A 23850-nucleotide genomic window follows, 5' to 3' on the forward strand; every position below is an offset into this window, starting at 1 on the left:
CTACTCATCAAAAACAAAACCAGTGGTGTGTTATTATCATTGTTTTTTGCCTAAAGCGAAAACATAGCATCACACCAGACACTGAAGAGAATCAACTCTGTCCCAGCTGAAACAAGGACATACTTCTCCATGGTTTCAGCTAGACCCTTATAAGACATTGGCTTGTTTTTCTTAAATTCCTTGTCCATGTTTAACATCCCTGCAATTAAAAGCAAAGCATCCTGTGCTTCATCACAAAATTTCTGTTGTGCTCTATGAAGTACATGTATTCTCCCACCAGTTCTTCAAACAACTAACTGTTAAGTTAAAAACATACCTTAATTTCTGCCCACATCATTAAACATATCCTCTCTGTGTGTCTCAATCATTCTCATGCTTGTTACAGAACAGACTTTTTTTCTTTCCTGTAGGCTTCCTACTGCTGAACCGAAGCAGCTGTTTTCACTCCAGTTCTTCTTTAGATTGATTGTCCAATATCACTGCAGTTCTCTGACACCAGATATATAATTTGTACTTTACATTATTTCTTAATTATAATAATTTTCACAATATGCTTACATTTCAAAACTTCTTGAATTCATTACATTTCCTTAAATTTCATGTAGAAGCAACAAATTTTTAAATAAGGGGGAAACAGTGGAAGATATGTAGTGGCATAGAGATTTGAAATCAATCTCATGAAAAGGTGAGTTCTATGATAATTTTTGTTGTACGTTTTCCAATGGCCATTTTCTGTTATGTCAAAACCATAAACCTTAGATTCAATATGATTCTATCTTTTTTCAGTCTTGTGTCTTGAATCTTTTCTCAGGATTCCCTTGCTAGATTAAAGAACCTACAGACAATTTTTTTTCTTAGATGTTGTAACGTCTGTAAATGTCTGATGGTGTAACATCATGTAAATGGTAACTTGAGTTACCATTTAATCTCCTCTTTGATAACCTCTAATTGCTCTCTGGGATTGCATGTTTTCCAATCCTTTTGAAAAGTCTTCTTCAGATGGTCTTCTGTCAGTTCCACTTGGATTCTTCTGGATATGCTTGCAAGCCCAACCAAGAGTTTGGGCAGAGAATGGCTTGAAAGCTGCCCTGAGGAGAAGGACTTGGGGGTGTTGGTTAATGAAAGACTCAACATGGGCTGACAATGTGCACTTGCAGCCCAGAAGGCCAACCATATCTTTGGTTGTATTAAGAGAATGTGAACAGCAGGTTGAGGGAGATGATCCTGCCCATCTATTCTGCCCTTGTGAGACTCCACCCAGAGTACTGAGTCCAGTTCTGGAGCCCCCAGCACAAGAAGGACATTGAGCTGCTGGACCAGGTCCAGAAGTTGATCAGAGGGCTGGAGCACCGTCCCATATGAGGACAGGCTGAGAGAGTTGGGGCTTTAAAGCCTGGACAAAAGAAGGCTTCGGGAGGACTTTACAGAGCCTTCCAGTGCCTGAAAGGGGCTACAGGAAAGCTGGGGAGGGATTTTTTATAAGGGCATGTAGTGAGAGGATGAGGGAAAATGGCTTTATGCCATTTAGATCAGATACTAGGATTTAGATTTAGATCAGATCCAAGGAAGACATTTGCTGTGAGGGCAGTCAGACAGGGTACTCTATGAGCAAATCATTTCAAAGCCAAAGGAAACGTATTCTCTTTGCTCCTTTCATACGGTCTCTATACATTCAAGGTGTATATACCAGGAAACATGTTATTGTTTTTCACAGTGGCATTGGGATTTCATGCTCAACTTATTTTCTACTAGGACTCTCATTTTTCTTTAGAGTCCCTGGTTCCAAGGAGAAAGCCGTTCCGCTTGCTCAGCTTGAGCAATGTATTGGTTTTCATTATGATGTAATGATTTCCTTATTAAAAATTTTGTGAGGTCATAATGATATATACTTTTCAGGCAGTGTCTGGTGGATGATTGAAATTTTAGAACTGCTATCAATGACTCAAGATACCCTCCTGCACTTGCTTGGATTTTTCATGTTGTCACACATTACAAAAAATGATTGAAAGATTTTACCTCTAAAACAGAGAGCAAACAGACTGTCATAAATATCATAGTATATCCAAAAGGAATGGATGCATAAGGTGTAAACCATTATCTCAGGGAAAAAAAATAATGTTATCATTCATGTGAGGGATCAGCTGAAAAATTAATTTCATGGTATGTGAGATTCTGAACCAGAGAAAATGATTACGTACTACCTATATGTGCCAATTTAACCTTAAGATATGAACTGATATGAACATTAAGTCTGTGCTCCTTTCCACATTAAGTCTACGCTGTGTGCTATGTGATACTATTTAACTTCAGTCCATATCCTATATGAAATATGGTTAAGATCACTAAAGAATATTAATTGCTTTGGCAGAGGGACACACAATATAAATGGATATGCTTGTAAGATTTTTATTTACTTTCAGTTTCTACAGCCATTTTCATAATCCCATGGTCATTCTCCCTCAATTTGTTAGGTAATCCACCTTTTCATAGCAGGAATAAAACTGTATCTTCATGATTCATATTACATACATTTACCCTTATTAACCATACTGAGCACTCTGCTTTACCAACCTTATGCTCCCTATCTGCCCAATGACAGAAATTTATTTAATTGATTATGTCAGAAACAAAGGAATAGGAAGCAAGGAAAGACGATGTATTAGGAGGAAAGAGAATAATCAACTTATCATTTAATATTCACAATACAAAGAGTTGCAGAAGTATTCTCCCAAATTCTTATGACTCCTGAAAATTTTTCATAAAAATACAATCAGGAAAATGTTTACCTAGCTCAGAAATGAGAGAAAGAATCAATTATTAAGTAGAAATCTCTGATTAAACAGGCAGTTATATATATATACAGATTCAGACTTCCATGGTTGCATATATGGCTGATAGAAACCAAGGCATCTATCTCTTTTGGTAGCACCCACAGAACAGTCTAGTGTATCAGAATACTAAACATTACAATACTAAACAATATTCAAAAAAAATGCAGCTTATCCTTTAAAGTAATTCTTATTCTGTAATTTCAAAATGCAATGGAACACTGGGGGCAAGTGAGATCATACCCTGAGTGGTAGTCAGTGTCTCAAAGCTCAGATGGAAATCAGTGACAACTGGTTTCTCTCAGGGGTCTGTATTTGGGATAATTATTCTTTAATATCTTCATCAATGACATCAACAGTGAAATTGAATGCATTCTCAGCAAGTTTAAGGATGACCCCAAGCTGTGGGATGAAGTCAACACACTTGAAGGATAGGATGCCATTCACAGAGCCCTAGTCAGGCTGCGTAGTGAGCCCACAGGAACCTCACAAGGATCAGCAAGTCCAAGTGCAAGGTCTCACATCTGGGTCATAGCAATCTCCACCATCAATACCAAATAGGGAACAAAAGGATTGAACACAGCCCTGCCAAAAAGAATCTGGGAGTACTGGTGGATGCCAACATGAGCCCTTGCAGCCCAGAACGCCAACCTTATTCTGGGCAGCACCAAAAGAAGTGCGGTTAGCAGTCAAGGGAGGTGATCCTGCCCCTCCACTCTGGACTGGTGAGACTTCCACCAGAATACTGTGTACAGATGTGGAGTCCTCAGCACAGGAGAGATGTGGAACTGTTAAAATGCATCCAGAGGAGAACAACAAAAATGATTCAACAAAAATGAAGGAATGAAACACCTCCCCTACGAGGACAGGCTGAGAGAGCTGGGGCTGTTCTGCCTGGAGAAGAGAAGGTCTGGGGAGACCTGAGAGCAGCCTTTCAGTATCTAAAGGTGGTCTGTAAGAATGAAGGGGACAGACTCTTTAGCAGGGTCCGCTGTGACAGGGCAAGTGGAAATGGTTTCACACTAAAAGAAAGGATATTTAAAGTGGACATATGGAAGAAATTTTTACAATAAGGGTTCTGAGGCATTGAAAGAAAGTTGACGAGAAATGTGGTGGATCAGCCATCCCTAAAGATGTTCAAAGTCAGACTGGACAGGGATGTAAGCTGATCTAGCTGTAGGTGTCTAGATGTCCCTGTTCATTGTAGAGTTGGACTAGATGACCCTTAAGGGTTTCTTCCAACTGAAAAGATTCTATGATTCTATGATCTCATCATGGAGAGATTTTGATTCAAGACTAGAGCTGAAAAAAATATATTTTTACCACGGTATGTATTCCAACCTTGGAAATCTTGAAATTAACAAATCATTAAAGTGATTAGTAAGTAAAATTCCTATTTAATATTGACAGTTAATAATAATTAATGATTTATGGGGGAATCCAATGAACAAGTCTAACTTGCAACCCAAACTGTTTTTTTCCATAACAATCTGCAAGACTACCAGAGCTTAAATGCAATCTCCTGTCTACAAATAATTCCCAAATCAGTGTTGGGTTTTTTGTTTGTTTTTTTGTTTTTATGAGAATTCACAACGTATAAATATACAAAAAAGCATATGCATTATATATGCATATATATGCATTGCATATACAAAAAGCATATGCAATCCACAGAACTTCATACCACAGAGCAGGTTTGAGAACCAAATCCAGCTCAGTGGTCAGCTTTAATTACCTGAGCAGATCACACTGAATTCAGAGAAGATATTTTTATAATGAATACCTAGTACACTTTCATACGGAATCCCAGAATAGTTACGGTTTTCCATTGACTTCTCATTGCAAATACAAAGAAAATTTTATATCTTATTACAGAAAAAATGATTCGTTAGGAATTTGTTCTCTTTTTTCTAAAGTTGAAAACATAGGCAATTGACTTCACCAGAGTTGAAGTAACAATAAGAATACTTTTAGGAACGCAAAAAGATGAACGTCTTATAAAACTGTGAAACATTCAAAATAATTTGGATACTAAGTGCTTTATTAGATACATGCTACCCATAAAGCTCAAAAGGGTGAAAATCATGATGTTAATGTTATGAGAAGTCATCAAGAACAGGAGTTGTACTAAAACGTACAGAATGCAGCAAACTGTAGGAATAAGCACTGGGGGTCTTAACATTTTAGTATAACTTAAAAGAAGAACTTAGTAACAAAGGGAGGACAAAAACAAATCTCATGAAATTCTATTAGCTGAACTTCACTAGGTGTGTTACTTAGGAAAATTTGTGGGTAAAAAAATGCAAATGCAGTTCCATTTTTTTGTCTAATAATAAGAAAGACTTCACTAGGAAAGGCTGATCAAATCACATAAAGGTGAAGAAAATTAAGCTCCATATCACTTAAATCAATAAAGTAAAAATTACAATATCTCTTCTAGTGTTTATTGTTATATTCATAAAAATATATGCTACCATATTATGCTATCAGATATAAAGAGATTAGATAGGATAATAGATACGTATACTATCTATCTGTGTAACATGGCAAGAACATGCTAATCCTTGTGATACAGATTTGTTCTTTTATTATGGAAACATAATTTTTAAAATTTCTACATGCTATGGTAAATACATATTGATTTTAACTAAATCCTAAGAACTTCTTGTAGTCTCCACAATTTCTTTTTACAGTACATTCTTCCAGATTTTAGCTATCTCTAAGTTATTTCATTTTGACAGCAATATAACACAACTTTCATAGTTCCAGTTCATGCCAACTGTTCTCTTTAATTTATGAATGAGACACATTTCCTACGTGCAATGTACTTCAACTGTTTTTCATCAATAATTCAAAAGGTTTATTGTAATTTTTCTTCAGAGATCAATAGAAGTGTAAAAGGTATTTTGCTTTAATTTTGTTTTGTAATGAAAGCACAGTTTCATGATAAATATATTTCAGAAAGTAGTTCTTTAAAGTAACCAACCTGAACATACTCCACATTTTCAATGCAACAAATAGCAAAAATATTTCTTGGTGCACACACATTTTAAAACTTCAGCCACACTCACTTTAACATTTGAAAATTTCTCATTTTATTTCTAAGTCAACTTCCCTGATAGAGAAGAACTTTGAGAACTGTTTCATAACAATGGCAATTAGTGGTTTATCAGAGAAAAAATTCTCCACTCAGTAAATGAGAATTTGAACAAATATTTTTAACTAGCCAATCACAGAATCATAGAATCACAGAATCACAGAATATCATGATTTGGAAGGGATCCACAAGGATCTTCAAGTTTGCCTTTTTTCATTCCCAGCAGAAATTTGGACTAGGAATTGGAAGAAATAAATTCTAGTCTCACAGAATCACAGAGCATTATAAATCTGACATCCTAGCCTGATTTTCAATTTATTAGGCTCAGAAAAAACTCTAACAAGTCTTAACGTCACTCTTAATTTATTATGTATGTGTTTTCTCTGTGTACTCAATTCTAAGCCTTCGAAAACTATGGATTAGGTCCAGACCTTGAATCTAAATTCTATAAAATAAAATATGTAAAAAATTACAGATATTTTTCTTCTACCTATAGGCAGCGTTGTTTAAATCTGGAACTCTCTAGTGAGACCAGAAAAACAGGCTTTCTCTTAAGAATATATAAATTGGGGTTTGTTTTGAGTTTAGAACTGCCTTCCATCAGTGAGATTTCTTCTACACATTCATGCAAAATGATAACAGCATTATGGCCTTAGAATAGAAATAAACATAGCATTTATATCCAAGAAAGTTTAGAGAAGACAGCAGTTTCATACTGGCCCACAACATTAGATTATATTTACAGACCATAGACAGTACAGGCAATATATCCTGCTTTATCACAGCAGTCAGGAAGGGGTAATCTGTACAATTCTACATAAGCAAAGGAGGGAGAAATCACTTTTCTCCTGACATTTCTGGGAAAAAATCTTTCTAAAATCAGCTTCATAGGGTTATTTCATCACTTTACTGCAGCCAGTGCCCAAATTGGATGGCTGTGACGTGACTTTGCACTGAGGTTTAACAAAGCTATTAAGTAAGCTTTTTTAAGCTTACATATAAGCTTAAGTATAAGTGTAAGTATATTTAGTTTTTTCATTCTTATTTCTACAATATTCTAGAAGTATACATGCCCTGTAAGAACGGAAACAGACTGAACAGAAAAAAACCTGATTTTTTTATTTGTTTATTTTTAGACTTTTACAATATGAAGTCATTAGGGCAGGACTATCTGTAGTTTTGTGTAGTTTTATTTTTAATGACTTTTCAGTATAATAGCAAGTCAGAATTGCTACATATACTAATGGAGTCATTGTAAACTCCCAGCTTACCTGAAAAAGTTACCATTTACTTAAAAAGTTCAAAATTGTAAAATCTTCTAAAAATTTTATAAATTTCTATCATTTTGATTTTCTGATATACAAATATCAGAATATTTGATATACAAATACTATTACGCAATGCACGTCATGAAAAGTAACTTTTTAAGCCACTGAAGGAAAAAAATTCATTTAACTCAGAAATAAATGACAATGAATACATAAGCTTTTCTATGAATTTAAGAGTGAGGAAGTTCCAAAAGCAGTTTAGACTTACTACTATATATATATATATATATATATATTTAAATTAGCTTGTACTTTCAAGCATATTCCTAAGATCTAGAAGTTCCTAAAATTTAAGGAAAGTATAGACATGCAAAAGTTGCTACAGAAACAAGCAACAAATGTAAAGAGTGAAAATCTACTCATGAAAACTAAAATGGAAGTGAGAACTTTACGTAAACAGTAGTTAAATCAGTAATTTATCATACATCTAAATTCATCAACTTCTTTTTGTTTCAGCATAATTGAAAATAATGCTAAATTGGTTATTACTCATATTTAAATACCATAAGAAGACTGAAGCTACAGTGCTAAATTGAGTTGTTCTATGACAAACTGTGCAGTAAACAATAGTCAAGAGAATACACAGAGACACAAAAACACTTTAAAAATAAAAATGCTTTCTTTTGTCCATTTCTCCTTTTCATGATTATATGTCTGTGCTTGAGATAATCCAGCAGATCAGTGTGTCTTAAAAGCAAAAAATTGCATATGAAAAGCTTAGTAAGAACTTGGGAGAAAGATATGTTCCCTCAAAATTCGAAGAGAACAGAAAATTCAATGGCCAAATTTAATTTTCGAGAGATTTTTATAATGCTTTCACAAAAAATCCCTTGGCTGAGCTGCACCTAAAATGCACAGATGCTTCTAAAATACCGAATCAGTGAAGTTGCATATCTGCAAGAATGCATCTGAAAAATTTTACTTAAACTTTGACTTTATCTTCTGCAAAGGACCTGTCAGCTGACTAGTTGATGCATTCCTGTCCTTCAAGATCCAGGTTTCCTAGTGAAGCAGTCTTATACATGCACTTTACAAATGCCTATGGCATTCCATTAAGGGATGTATTTTCTGTGTCTTCATCTAAGAAAGCCAGAACTGATGCAAAAGATCTGTTCAGCAAAGACCTGAGAGAGGCCACAACATCAGTAAGATAAGTGCTAATGGCAACCCGCATATGATCTTCCTTTTTTATTCAATACATTTAGTCTGAACTTTTGTGACAGAAGTGATAACTACTGTATAAAATTAATTAGTACTGCTCTGCTATAAGCAATAGATACAGAATCACAGAATCACAGAATGGCCAGGGTTGGAAGGGACCTGAAGGATCATGAATCTCCAACCCCCCTGCCACATGCAGGGCCACCAACCTCCACATTTAATACTAGACCATTAAATATACTTTAAAAAAAAAAACAAAAAAAAAACCAAAAAAAAAAAAAACCAGTCACTTCATGATAGAAGTGAATAAAGGGGGGGGAACAAATCTTATTGAAAAGAAAAAATCCTGGATTTTTCCAACAATTCTTCACTGATGCTTTACTAAGAAACTAAGGAAATGCTAAATCCCTTTGCTTCTACATTAAGTATCAGCTCCAGCTGTGATTTCTATATACTGATTGCAAAATGTAACTACTGTACTTCTGAACAGACGGTCTTAACTCAATGTTGATGTGAATCCTTGGAGAATGCAAGCTTTGATTCTTACATGTGCAGACACTTGAAAGTCATTTTGCACAAATATGCATAGAATTGCTTTTGCAGAAATAAAACAAAGAAAGAAGTTTATATTACTGCAGAGACTGTAAGGCTAAACAAAAAAAACAACAACAACAACAACAAAAAAAAAAACAAAAACCCTTCCCCCCCCCCTCCAAAAAAAAAACAAACACAAAAAAAACCACAAAAAACAAACCCCTTGAAATTTAGTATTCCTAAGTCTAAGGAACAGAAAAACAGATGTAAACATGTATCTGTGTGCAGATCTTCGAGAAAAATACACAGAACAATATATGGACATATATTCAGAAAATCAACAGATGCCAGACAGCTCTTAGGTTGTATCAACTGTAAAATGTTTCAGAATGAACATCTGGAACGTTTAAATCTTAAATCCAGAGCTGATCTTCTAGCATTAGATTCTCTGGGGATTATAACGGAGAACTGAGTGCACAAACATCTGCCCTTGCCTCCAAATGGATTTATTTTCTTAGCTAAATTCAGGTCACATGACATCTTGTTCAAGTCCATGATATCAGTGGTTACATTTGCTAAATATGTGCATGATTGTTTGTTTGATTCTAAGTGTCTAATCATCTCCCCGAACCCAGACATTGCCTAAATCTTTTACTTCTCAGTTTGTTCCTTTTTTTTTTTCCTTCTATCTACGTAATAGTTCCAGAATCTAAAGTCAAAAGGAGCACTGATAAGAAATAACGACAAAAACATTACTCTTGGAAAACGTGCTTTTAAAAATATCATTTCCACTGCCAGAACTTAAAACTTCTCTGTAGTATTTCTTATGACTCTAAAAAACCCTCGCAAATATCTGCTTTACAATCACTTCATCTGTCTGAATCATGGTTCTCTCTAAAACATGCATGTGCCCTGCAGTGACTGTGTAGGTTCCTTACCTCCGTAATTTTCACTTGGCAAGTAGCCTAAGCCTCTGCTTTAAATTTCCCACTTGGTAGCACTAGTATGGCACCTGAAGAGTAATTAGTTATAAGAAAGGGAATTTGAATTGGTTGCTGAGAAGGAAAAAAAAGTGCATGCATAATAAAGATTTTTCCTTGAGTACCTGCAGCACCATCTATTTATTTTTGCTTAGAATGCACCACCCTTTAAATAGACCGTTGACTGATCTTCTCTTTTTTTTTGAAACTTTCCAAAAGAACAAAGTTAAATAAAACTGGTTTCCAAGACTACACTATTTCACTTGGAGTCAGTCTTTTACATTACAGCTATACTTATTTTCGTGCAAATTCTGCCTTTTTTTAAAAAAAACACGTTTTTTATAATCACCTTTCCTTTCCTTTTTTTTTTTTTTTTTTTAATTTTATTTTCCACATTGTTCTCCCACAGACACCTGATGGGTAGTCTTCCAGGAAGGCAAATCAAGAAGATGCCTGAGCAAGTAGAATATTCTACCTCAATTACTCATAGAACTCTGTGAAGTTTATACTGCCCATGAAACTTCACATTATTGTACTTTTTGCCAGACAGGCAGATCTCCATTGGTCCCAATGACCTTCAAGACTATTTTTGAAGAAATCATTACATGTATACAGTTATGCAAAATGAGTAACATAAATGAGATTTCTCCTTCTCTAGAAATTAGCAGTTCCCCAGCACTAAGAAAGTGAAAAGTGCTGCTCCTGATACTGTTTCTGCCTTCTGCGCAAAGAGAGAAATGGAGAGAAGTTTGAGGGGGAGGGGATTTGATTTCTTTTTTAATGTCTGCCTCCTTCCAGCAAGTCCATCTGTTGTAGCACAATAATTCTGGAAGCAGGATGTGTGTGTGACCAACAGGAGACAATTACTGCAAAAGTGTTTGTTGATTCAGCTCTATAAAGGGCAGGCCAATCACTACAGTACAAGTAGAAAAGAATTCCAGCTGAGGTGCTGCATATAGATTAACACAAAATACATATATAAAAATGAGAATGGGGAAAAGGAGTGATAGCATGGGAAAAGATTAACAAGAAATGAAGACTGAAGTAAAGAAAGAAGCTGTAATTTTTGGGACTGTTAAACAAATAGTTTTACAGTCTCTGTCTTCATAAATCCTATTCTGTAGCATTCCACCTTGACAGAGAGAGCTAGGTTTAAACAGACATGGAATTGGTTTGAGTTTCCTCTGGAAGAAAACTCTAGTTGCATTAACCATTCTATTCCTAGGGAATATGAATGCAAGTGCTTTCTCTAGAAATGACATTTCTTTACAGAACAGTGGTTCATAGTATTAAATTCTCATGAAAGTTCCCACATCACAAGACAAAATGGAAATCCTCTTCACCATTACAATACAGGTAGAGTATCAAAGGGAAAAACACTTCTTCTCCAGAAGGGCTAACAGACTGGGTTAATAAAGTATAAGCAAAGTAAAAAGGACGTCAAGTGTATAAGGTCTCAGTACCATTTGTACATAATAAACAATTCAGAATCTCATATAAAACATGCTGTTTTGTAACACTTCATAATTTTGATCATAATAAATTAAGAAACAAGTAATGTTACCAAAATTCCACAAAATAACAGAATTAAACCGAACATCTTAAGACACCATAATGAAATGGACTTTACCTGTATGGTCAATTTACTACTTTGTAGTCTCTGACCAGCCAAACGTAGCTGAGTTGTTAGTTTTTCATTTGTTTCTTTATATTCCTCCACAGAAGATACTGCTGTCTGTTTTTCATTCAGTAGAACACCTATCTGCCGCTGCAATGACTTAATTGTTTCCTGAAGTAGAGTAACAGAATAGCCTTGTTTCTGGAAAATGATGTTTCTGCTTTTCGTTCTGCTCACTAAACAGAAAACGGCATGTTACTAAACCGACACAGACACTAAACCATGATAGATAGGATGATTTTTGGCTTTTCTCTAGCCCTTCAAAACTCTATTCTAGCTGCTAAATTTTTTTCTAGGATACTGTATTCAATATTTCTCAGTAGGTGAACTGAGAAATTAATTCAGATACCCAATAAATGCTTGATGCTCTTTTTCTAAAGTGCAAACTCTGCAAATTCCACATGGACTTGAAAGTTAAATGGCTTTAGTCTTTGAATGATAATACCAGAAATAAAGACTTTACTATTTTGTAGACAGGTTTGTTTTATTTTTTTTTAAAGTTTGATCCAAAATGCAGTTCAATATTTTCCATGGTTGTGCTGGACAAAGGGCAAGCTAGAGCAAAACACAGTGAAAAGCTTTACTTTAATCAATAGATTCAATAGGTAGGAGCTAGGAAAATAGAAAATATCTTAATTGTGATAAAAGATGTTGCTTAACAGACATGTTCTGTAAGATCATTTCCTTTTAAAATAATGATTTAGAAATATATTCCTGCTAATTTAAACAAGCAAATCTTGCATATAAACTGAGCCTCTGCAACATATTGGAAGAAGTTTCAAAATATTTGGCAGGAATTTTCGTCAAGATTATTTATAAACTTTCCAAAAATATATAGTATTCCTACCTTTCCTTAGAAATGATGGATAAGCTGTTATGACACAGTGGATCTTCCTCTTCTTGGACTGTAACTTTTCCAGGTCTTTTTTCTGTAAATGGCTCTAAACAAAAAACAGAAAGCATGCGTCTTAGCAGTACTTCCATATGACAAATAACACAATTCCAAAGTTTTCAGGTTTGAATTAAAACAGCAAAAAATTATTATCAAAAACACAAAAAAATCTTGAATTATAATTACAGTTAGTATCGGTTTTCCAATACCAGTCCACAGAGTACAGATTTCTGTCTTTCCATTAGATGTAGCAAAAATAACAAACTGTTACAGGTAGATAATTATTCTTCCCCAAGAATCCTCATGGAGAAAAATTGATTGTCTGACAAAGGTATACTGGGGTGCTTTTCAAAGAGTGTTACAGCAGGTCAAGGGAGGTGATTCTCCCCCTCTGCTCTGTCCCAGTGAGATCACATCTGGAATACAGTGTCCAGTTCTGGGCTTCTCAGATCAAGAACAGCAATGATCTTCTAGAGAGAAGCAAAGGCACAAAGATGATAAAAGGTCTGAAGCATTTCCTATTTGAGGAAAGGCTTAGGGACCTGGGATTGTTCAATGTGGAGACAGGAACACTGAGAGGAGACCTCATCACTGATTATCACTAACTAAACGTAGGAGAGAAGTTGAAAAGGCTAGGCACTTTTCAGGGGCATGCAGTGAAAGAACTAGAGAAAATGGGCAGTGTTCCATACAAACATGGGGAAGATCTTTACTGCGAGGATGACAGAGCACTGAAACAGGCTGCTCAGAGAGATTGTGGAGATATTAACAGCTGTCTAGACTCTCTCCTGTGCAACCTACTGTAGGGAACCTATATTAGCAGGGGAGTTGGACTTGATCTCCAGTGGCACTTTCCAACCTCTGCAATTCTCTCATTCTGTGATTTACCAGATTTTGCATCTGAGGCTTTTCTAGCCTCTCTTTGTGTGAAAATACCATTATGCAACTGGAGTGTCCCCCTCAAAAGTTTTTTAAGATTTTTATTATTATTTTTGCTGTTTGGAATACTGGTAAAACCTGCTGTACTGCAAAGAAAACCAACATTTCTGAACTGCTTTGCAATGCCATCTTGTATACTTTTACAACAAGACACATTTTCAGATGAATTTCCAGTGAAGCATATACTCCTACTTAGCATTCCTACTTCCTATGAATGCTCAAAATTCCCTAGCTTGCTAAGTAAATGTATCAGAGTATTTCTGTTTATTGTTTCCAATTGGAACAGAACAAGTGCATTGCAGGCAAAAAGGAAAGACAGTCAGTCGAGAAAGTCCAGAGTCAGCTGAATGCCTCATCTTATATATCCTCAGTAAGGAATGGCAGGAGATAATGGGAGCAGCACACACTGTCAAGAGTTTCACAAATATCATGTGCATGTGCTCATAGTGTGTATTCCATACCAAAACAGTTGTGGAGAAATTTCCCTTTTTCCAGCTTTTTTGGCAAAACAATGGATCTTCTGGTAGAAACATTAAACCAAAATATATAACAAGACCAGAAATTTTGTATTTATTTTAAGACTTTAGAGAACAAGAAAAGGAAATCTGTTTTCAAACTCCTCAAACAGTTATTTCACTGTACATAACAGAATTTCAAGGCAGTTTTCAAGCAGCACCAAGTTACTTAGTGCTTTAGTGCTGTTTCTTAACCTAATAAATAATAGTGCCTACTTGTATTTTAAACTCCATGATGTGAAGTGATTTCTTTGGGCAAACACAGGAGAGGAAAAGTAGTCTAGACATTGCTCAGAAGTCCAAAAATGAGTCATGTATTATGGGTTGTAAAGAGCATCTGAAGACCTGAGAAACAACCAGCTGTCCCCATTCTGGGAGAAAATAGTACAAGGATATTAGGAATAAGACAAGTGGTTCAAATCTCCAAAATAAATGTAAATGAGCTAAGTAAAAGCTAAAAGCATACTTTTCTTTTGACAGAATCACCTGGACAGACTTAGAGCCAAAACAATCTAAAATGGACGTAACACTTTCTACTCATCGAATGAACTGAAAAGTAGTAATGCTTGACTAGTCAACACATCATTTTACTAGTGAGCAAATGGAGATATTCTTTGTTATGGACTGTGTCACTCAGATAAATTCTATGGTTTATCCAAATGAGAAATAGTTAAATTGAATGACTATGGCATTCTTTGTCTGGACTGTGAGACAGTAGGACTAACCTACAGTAGGTTTACATTTTTTAAACAGCTTTTGCACTCCAATGTATCCTTCAAATATTTTGCAGACTAATTGTTCAGAAAATATTCTAAATGATAATAAAGCTCTACCTAACCACTGAATACCTGAAAGAAAATTTTCTTCCCAGATTACAAGAGCCAAATTAATTAAAACAAGAACAGCAGTCATAATATTAACTATTAAATTTCAAGATGCTGCACTAGAGAACAAAACATATATACCTTCTTCTTGTAGCGCTGGCTTTTGCCTTCTAAATGTGCAGTGTTGCAGGGCTTTTTGCCATCCTGTATTTGCTTTTTTCCCTGTTGTTTATTTCTGTCTGGTAACAGATCAATATCCTGCACTATCTTCATAGTCACTGCTTCCAGACTCTCAGGAGTTGGTATTTCAGAGTCACTAAAACAGCACGAGGGAAAACAAAACAAAACAAAGCTAAGCATCAGCAATTCCTTTTAAAAGTTCCAAATAGCCAATAAGCAAGCATACAGAAAATACTACATGCAAGAAAGAAGAGAAAGTACTATAAAATCCAAAGAATACTAACGTGACTTATTCAGCAGATATTTACAAGTACAATAAAAAAGAAATCTCTGAAATTGTTTTCTCATCTCTGACAGTCCCTTCTGTCAAATGGAATTTCAGTATACGAGTAGAGTTCCTGGACATCATTCACAGAAGTGAAAGACTTGAAAAACTGTCACTTAATTGTCACATAATAGTGCTTCTTGACTGTGAATAGCTTACACAGATACATTAAGTGTCCTCTGCATTTCCATATTCGATAGGAAGTAAAAGAAATGCACTATACTTAGTAACAATTTGTTTCAATTTATTTGTACTTTTGATGGAGACAAGCTCATAAACAACACTTCAGTGAAAATTCTAATATCCCTTTTGTAGCACTTTTAAATTTTATACAATTTAATATTCATGACACACAAATTGCGTGTCATAGATAGGAACTGGGTATAAAAACTACGTTCAACTACAAACTTTTCATTTTTCCCTTCAATTTATGATTTGATGTCAAAATATCAACACACTTTTAATTTCCAGTTGTTCATAGCCTTGCCCCAGATAATCATTTTTTTTTCTAAATCAGTTCAGTCTACTTTAAAACGTGAATCTTGAAATATCACCTTCTGTACCATCAGTGGTTCTTTATCACCATTTGTGCAAACCATTTGTGAAGGAAACATTTGACTACAGCAATTCTGTTAATTATTAAACCAAGACATTTAAAGAGACTGAGTTCAGACTCTTAAAGACAACTGACTTCACAAAGTTCCATCATCATAAAAATCAATGATTGGAGATGGATAGTACTTAACCAGACAGAAGGCCTGAAATTCAGAAGAGTTTATACAGGAACACCATGCCCACCAAATCCTGTGCTGACAGACTGGCATTTCTATTGATTGGTAAGAACAGAAACCAACGTAATCTGTGCCATAGCAGAGATATGTTTCTAAGTGTGTGCATGATTTTCTCATCTGAATTCTTCCAAATAATAGTTTACTTAGACAGCAAAATGACTTAAATTTATAAATTCAGAGTCACTGCCTGACATACCACTGGCATAGAATAGCATATATTAAAACCAAGAACAAGCTAGATAAGAAATCTCCCTTGGTTTTTGAACATGACACCTTGAAATATCTCCTTCAAAAATGCTCACTCTTTTATGTCACAAATTTCCTAACCTGATATTTATATATCACATTAGGATATATAGGTACAAATATACTAAGGATAAAGGAATATAAGTATAAATGGGTACAATTAATTTACACTTCAAACTCAATTTGAAATGGCAAAATTTTTTTGAACTTTGTCATAGAAAGCAAAACATGCTAAGCTGAATAAAATTTCGTTAATTGTAATGAAATTTTAAGTAAAAATACATTTCAGTACAATCAGATCTCCAATATTAAACAGAAAAACAAACTGGTACTGATGTTAGCAACAGACAAATTAGATTGTATTTAACTTTTCTTCTCTTTTGAGATACTGTATTTGGGAGCCCCTATTTTGCATAGGAAAAGACAGCAGAAGGTAATTCATTTGCCATTGCTGACTTGCTCCATATGACATATAAAGGTTATCATGAAAGCTACAAAGAAGACTCCATGTTCTTTACTGCTTCTCTATATTTTGGGGTAAGTACAGACTCGAGAAATTTCTTTAGGTGTCTCCTACTATTAAGCACTGAAAAGTGAGATAACTGCTCACACAGGAGCTTACTGCAGCCTCATTTGTGTAGACACACAGAAGCAGAAGTAAAAATCATGAACATTTACAAATCTTGCCTGTGCAATTTTCAGAAAGCCCTGTGACTCATGACTGAGACTCTAAGCAGTAACAATTACCTTTAAAGAACCAATTTTTAACTATGATTCAATTAAAGTTAGTACAATGACGGTGGATAAAACATACATGAAATAATTAGTGTGGATGGTTCTTAATTTAAAGGATGTTAAACAGCTTGTAGACATCTGCTAGCAAGCTGAAATGGGTCATTCAAAATTTATCTAACTAAATTAAGGGGAAAAAATGTTTCTCCTCCCGGGTTGGCATGTCACAAGATAACTAAACCGACTTAGTAGGCTTGCCTGGGAATCCTTAGCTGTCAGTGGTGAATATGCAAAGGGCCAGCAAATTAAATCAACCTGCCAAACTGTCAATTTCAAGCCTCATGACTGCATGAAAATAGCATCACTGGAAGAAATCAAGCATTGCCTTCTTTTGGGTTTCCTGGCACCTATTCAAATACTCATGCAGTTGTGGCTAATTTTGCATGCAAATTTCAGTCAATAAACTCAGAACAAGACCTCCCAAGATATTTCAAAGGATCTGACAGTATTTTTTTTGAATACCAAATCAACAGTAGTTGAAATTCAATCTCCATTTGCTAGTGCTTTACATATGCACAGTGTCCCCTCTACAGGGCTAAGTTAATGAGAGCTGTACCTGCTTTCACTCACATCCTCCCAGCCGTCCTTACGGAAGTTCTCAAATACATTACTCATAACCTTGATGGACTGTTTGAGAAAAGCTCCATGATGTCCCAAAGAGCTCTTTTTCTTGGCTGCTTTTAATTTAACCTTGGTGCCTGTTATCTTGCAATTACATTGCCCAGAGGTTGCCGCTGCTTTGGCTTCACCCAGCAAACACGTCAGCTCCTCCACTTGACTCAGCAAATCTTCATTTTCATTTCTCAACCTGTTAGCTTCTGCCACTTGCCTCTTCAAGGAAGCAGCTTCTTTTTCCCGATCACCAATCACTATCTGAAGTTCTGCATTGTCTTTTTTTATTTCACGAATCCTCTTAAGTAGTTTTTCCAGCTCTCTTTCTCTTGTGTCTGCATCTTCCCTTTCCAATTTTAAAGATGCTTTCAAATCATTTTTCTCCTTCAGCAAGTCCTGGTTTACTTCTTTCTGTTTCCTTATTGCCCTTTCAATAGTTCTGCATCTTCTTTCTAGTTGTTCTACCTAGCAAAAATAATTTATGCATTCATAATGTGTTAACCTATCCAGTAGATAAAATCCCGTTCTAAAACATATTTACTATATGACAATAATATTATACTAAGCACAAGGACAAAAGCAATCTAAAGTACTTAATTTAAAAATGATTCTAACATAGTGTAGATGAATACATTTTAGCTGCAATAATACAGCTGTTGAACAAAGGGCAGATGGTAAAAGAAGTTAAAATTCCAGGCAAAGTGACACAGAAGTTTAAATATGCTAATGAACTTTCCAGATGCATCTTAAGCTTGTTACTGATTTGGTTATACATACTAATTGAATTTAAATAAACATTTTAAGAAGGAAAACTATCTTGAAATACAGGCAACTTTCCACACGCTATCTTAATCAACATGTTCTTTCCTGTGATATAAATATTCAAAAAAAATATTAGTTTGAACTTTAAAAAAAAAAAAAAAAAAAGTATCATAGCAATAGATGTCAGAAGCTCAGTACTTAAAGAATATGAAGGCTAAAGTACATTTTCTATTCATAGGAAGGAAAAAAACAACCCCATGTTTACGGTCTTTTCAATTACAGTTTGCAGAAGCACGTTCTACCTAAAGGGATGTGTATGTTTTGTTTCTGAAGCTCTTTGAAGACTGCACAAATTCAAAGCCATGAACAACAAGGTGATTCTCAAAGTTCTTTAGGACTATTTATCACTCAAACTAAGTCTCACAATTTCTAGAAATCAGAAGAGACTTTAATCTTAGCAGATCCTAAAACAAACATTTACTCAAAAGATTTCCTCAAAAGCTTGCAAAGGCCATCAGAGTGAAATCTGTGCTCAGTAATCACTTAGTCATTTTGAAGAAATATACTTATCTGTTTTTGCACAAGCTGCATCCCCATTCTTCCACTGGAGGAAATATCAGGTGCAGTACATTTTTAAGGAATTGAGAGAAAAAGACTATTTTTCAAGCAGCACATGGCTAATTCAGTTATTAATCTTGTAAATTACTGGCCAATCCTATCACTTCATTGTGCTACAAAATTTCAAAGCACTCCTGACATCTCACAGTGTAACTAAGTGACAGGACTGGCCAGTAATTTGCAAATATCAAAAGCATATTATTTCTCAAGAAATGCTGTACGTATTTATAAAGACTTTTTAGACAACGTGTTTAACTAAAGCCTAGAAAATTATTTATGAAGTGGATATGCATGGGTACATATTGTGGATATGGATATGATTCAGATAAATGAGAAATATCAATGTAGAGAGGGCAAAATCTGCTACCTAAACTATGTACGTATCTATGAATTTGATACTGAATTTATTTATAACTTCGATAGCAGACGTTCCAATATGCACACAGGTACTATGCTGTGTTCTTTGATAGAAATTCGTAGCATTCCCACAATGAATAGACTGTATCATGGTTACATAATCTTGCCAGGTGAAATGAGGAATATAAATATATATTTTTTCCAAATACTTCAACGGAGTCAAGATTTATGATGAATTTCATAAATTTTCTTTTGCTCGCCACTGGTAAGCAATACTAGTACCTTTCTTCAACTATATTCCTAAACTGAGATTCTTCTATTATTATTCTTAGTTCTTTAAAGAAATCTTTTGCACTCACTAACACTTAAAGTCATGTATGACAAGTGCAAGAAAATAAACAATGAGCAGCTTCTATACTTATCCCTAAGGTACTACCATAATTCTGTATACCCATAGAGATAAAAATTATGTAGTACCTGGCAAATAAAATTACAGTTTTGAGATATAGATGATAACCAAGCATAAACTGTGTGACATTTCAGGTGGTAGCATTCAAATTATTTCAATTACTCACTCTACCTTAAGATAAATGAATGTGAGCACTTCCTATTCTGTGTGTTATTATTTTAACATGATGTTTGTCATTCAGTAATAACGAGATGACAGCCTTCATTGCCTGACCATATGGCAAGTGTTACAAGTATATGCAATCACATCATCTGCTGTAAATTACCATACTTCCTACAAGTTATTTCACAAATAAAAAATAAATAGACATACCCAAACTGACATTTGAAATTATAGATTTGTGCTTATTTGATTTAAGCATGCTTTTAAAGATTTATAAGTAATAAAACAAATATTGTTTTGCAAACTGAGAAACTAAAGGTATAATACTGTTTGAAGGATGTCTTTTCTTTGCAGCAAACAAGACATATGGTAAAATACAAGTGAGCCCTCTTAAGTGAACACCTGTTAACATACTAAACTACTTGTGTATATTATAAATGTCAATACAAACAGCAACTAGTTAAGAACATCTTGTTAGCGTATGAAGTAGAACACGTACAATGTTGAGCAGTAAAGATTAAACACACATATTTGCTAAGCCAAAGATTAAATTTATTTTTTGAAAAGTGATAAACCCACATATTTAAAAATATTTGCAGGTGCAATGTTGTTCCAAATTTTATATAAAATAAGAAAAGAATTGATCACTATTATTCATCAGTTTTATTCTGTAGCAAGAGATTTGTGGAGATTAACATCCAATATCATATAAAGTTAAATAATCAGCAAAAGAACTCAGGACATTTGAACTTAGAATGGGTAAATGCTAAACACGTACAACATTCAGATCATTTATTAGTTTTTAACATTTTAGCTCTAACAATTCTTTTAATTTATTATGCTTATCTCTCATGATATACACACAGTTAATTCAGTAGAATTAATTTTTGACATAATTTTGGAAATCCATATTTTTCAATTATAAAATGAAAATTGAGGCCTGAATGCATGGGTGCTAGCTTACATATATGACTCTTAAGTTAAAATCTAGATGTGTTTGGTGGGTTTGCTGTCTTACCTTCTGTAGCCTCTGATCTGAACTGGCTTCCACATTCTTCTTTGGAGTACTGTTCTTGATCCCATCATCTTCACTAAGCTTAAAAAGTAACCCTACCAGAAAAAATAAAATAAAAATAAAAAAAAAAAATATATATAAATATGTATAAATAAATACATCTCTATCAGAGAATAAATAATACACTGTGACACCTACGATAACACTAAAACAATACCTGGACATTGTAAGAAAATCCATTCTTCTGCAATTATTTATAACATGGTCTATTTCTTGACAAGCCTTTTGGTCAGTTTCTAAAGAGTGACCTCTTTTCAAAGTGCTCTGTCACATAATTATGAATCTTTGCAGCATCACAGTATTTTTTTATTTTTTTTTTAAGAGTACAACCTTTTCAAAGGTACAATAGATCTGCAGGTTAAAGACGCTGTACTTTCATTCCCATTTTTATTCTTTTATAGACTATTCCCTCTATGCCTTAAAAGCAGAATTCATTGCCTTTTTATCTACACAGTCGCTATGAGTTTTGTTCTCTAGGTCTTGTCCCCTGCTAGGAGGATCAGAGTGATTGGTGAACAAAGCAAACAGTAACAGAATTAGGATGGATGAAAACTTTAAACTCCTTTTTTGATAAGTGAAAGATCATGTACTTCACCAGATAAATCACACAAATCATTGGACTGTAATGCTGTGAATTCATAACAATTAGAAATCGATAGAAGTAATGAGAATAAAATTTACTCTATGCATTGCTCTCAGATATAGCTATGTACTTTAGGTACTAAAAATCCCACTAAAAGAATAATTTAAGAATTAATTATTCAACAGCATGGTAAGAAAAAGTTTGCTGGTACTTATATACAATAAATCAGAAGTAAAATATACTGCATTTAGATTTTGCTTAAAAGCTTACCATTCACAAATTTCTCACTACTTACAGAAAAAAAGCAATTATACATCTCAGAAGGAGTTTTTTCTTAGAATATTAAAGATATTCAAGAACAACAACAACAAAAAAATAAATTCAGCACTATAAAAAGAACACAATATTCACATTTCTTTTCTTCCCCCAAATTATTTTTAAGAATTAATCTTAAGGGATAAATATCTGTGTCATACAGTGAAAGTCTGCTTTAGAAGTATCATTTCAAACTACAAGCAGACACTGCAGGTCACTTAAAAACTTTTGATTTACAAACAAAGCAAGTGTAGAAGAAAACAGTGTTACTCTCTGTAGATTCACAATCCTCTTGATATAAACAGTGACTAACAAGTTTGTTAGAGTGAATTAGACCTTTCTTTTGTCTTTGGAACATGTCATGGCCAATTAATACTTCTGTATTCATGAAATAAATGGAGCACTATTCTAAAGATAATAAAAGCTGAAAAAGGTAAAACTACGCATCTGGGGAATATGTACCTTTACCTTGATATTAATATGTTAGTTCCCATGTTATTTCAGACTACAGTCCCCCAGCACAGTGGTACTGCATACATTTACAACATTCTCTAAGTAACACACAAAGATAATATGAACATGCTTTTCATCTTTTTCTAAATATTCACTCATTTGAATGTCTGTTGCAGCTTTTATATCAGCATTTACTGTAATTCACTGAAAAGAAAAATTATTTCCCACAGTCAAAGAAACTGATCAAAGCACACAAGGTGTTATGTTTATTATGTGGATATATTAAAATACAATTTACAAAACTATCTATAAATAAACATATGATATGCATGAGAATAAAGATGACTACTGCAGAACAGACAGAAAAATCTGCACATGTTCAGTTTTACCAAGGAAGTCGAAAGCAAAATACATTAAAGAAAAGGCAAATGTCACTGTAGCATAACCCCTTCTATCAAGGAGAAAATAAATGGCCTACACAGCCCTCTTCTCTCCCTCCTCTCCTTCTAATTGATACATATTTGTTCACAGGAATTGGTTAGGGAGGCAATGAAACAGTATTAGCTATAACTGTGTGTCTATCTAAAACAGCAGACAGATTCATCACATCAATCTATTCAGCAACACATGGGATCTACCCACCATTCTCCTACATTAAAAATTCCAAGTTATCCTCAAGGAAGACGCGTAAGTCATAAAACCCACAATCTTCAGTCACTAAATTACGATGGCCTTATGTAAGTAAACATATCCCACTGAGAAAACACAGTTAACTGCCAGCTTTGGAACATAACACTTAGCTTCTAATTAATAGCCACAAAATCTGATTATCAGGTAGTTTGACACCACTGACAAATGGTATCTGAACTGTGATACTACTCTCCCTACTAATATTTGTGTAAATCCTTTTTACAGAGAAAAAAAATGTCCATTAAAAAAAAATAAATAAATAGTGGCATGTAAGTTGTTCCAGAAGTAATGCCACCTATTTATTTCCACGGAAATTACAATAGCAGAATAACACTATTTGATAAAACAAATTTATAGCTACAAAGCACCACTATTAGTCATGTATATTCACCAGCAATGAACAAGAGCCCGCATGCCACGCTCATAAAAATCTACATCAGTGGAGGTGTTGTATTCTTTCACAGCTGCTATGAAGGCACTGTATCTAGGAAAATGTGCTCCACAGTCTTCAAACTGCTATGGAGCATGGCATTATGCTGCAACAAGAAGATGTTCTTTGGCCTGACTCTGTAACTTTAAGCCTCCAGCTTAGTCACTGTCAGGATGTTTGGTCAGAGATGATGTTTGTCTGGGTTCCAGGAAATCCAGAAGGACCATCCCTTTCTTATCCATAAAGCAAGTGCACATCACTTTACCCGCTAAGG

General features: G+C 34.5%; 1 protein-coding gene across 1 annotated transcript in view; it reads right to left on the reverse strand.

Moving 5' to 3' along the window:
- CNTLN (centlein) overlaps window positions 1-23850 on the reverse strand; it is a gene marked incomplete at both ends in the record, with an annotated part of 184813 nt that overhangs the window by 46763 nt on the left and 114200 nt on the right. Inside the window, 5 exons of the mRNA XM_079548565.1 lie at window positions 11559-11782; window positions 12454-12547; window positions 14918-15092; window positions 17667-18187; window positions 21049-21140. Of these exons, the coding sequence (XP_079404691.1) occupies window positions 11559-11782; window positions 12454-12547; window positions 14918-15092; window positions 17667-18187; window positions 21049-21140 (1106 nt within the window). The remainder of the gene's footprint in view (window positions 1-11558; window positions 11783-12453; window positions 12548-14917; window positions 15093-17666; window positions 18188-21048; window positions 21141-23850) is intronic.

This window comes from Tetrao urogallus (assembly GCF_951394365.1).
Source record: "Tetrao urogallus genome assembly, chromosome: Z".
Lineage (NCBI taxonomy): Eukaryota > Metazoa > Chordata > Aves > Galliformes > Phasianidae > Tetrao > Tetrao urogallus.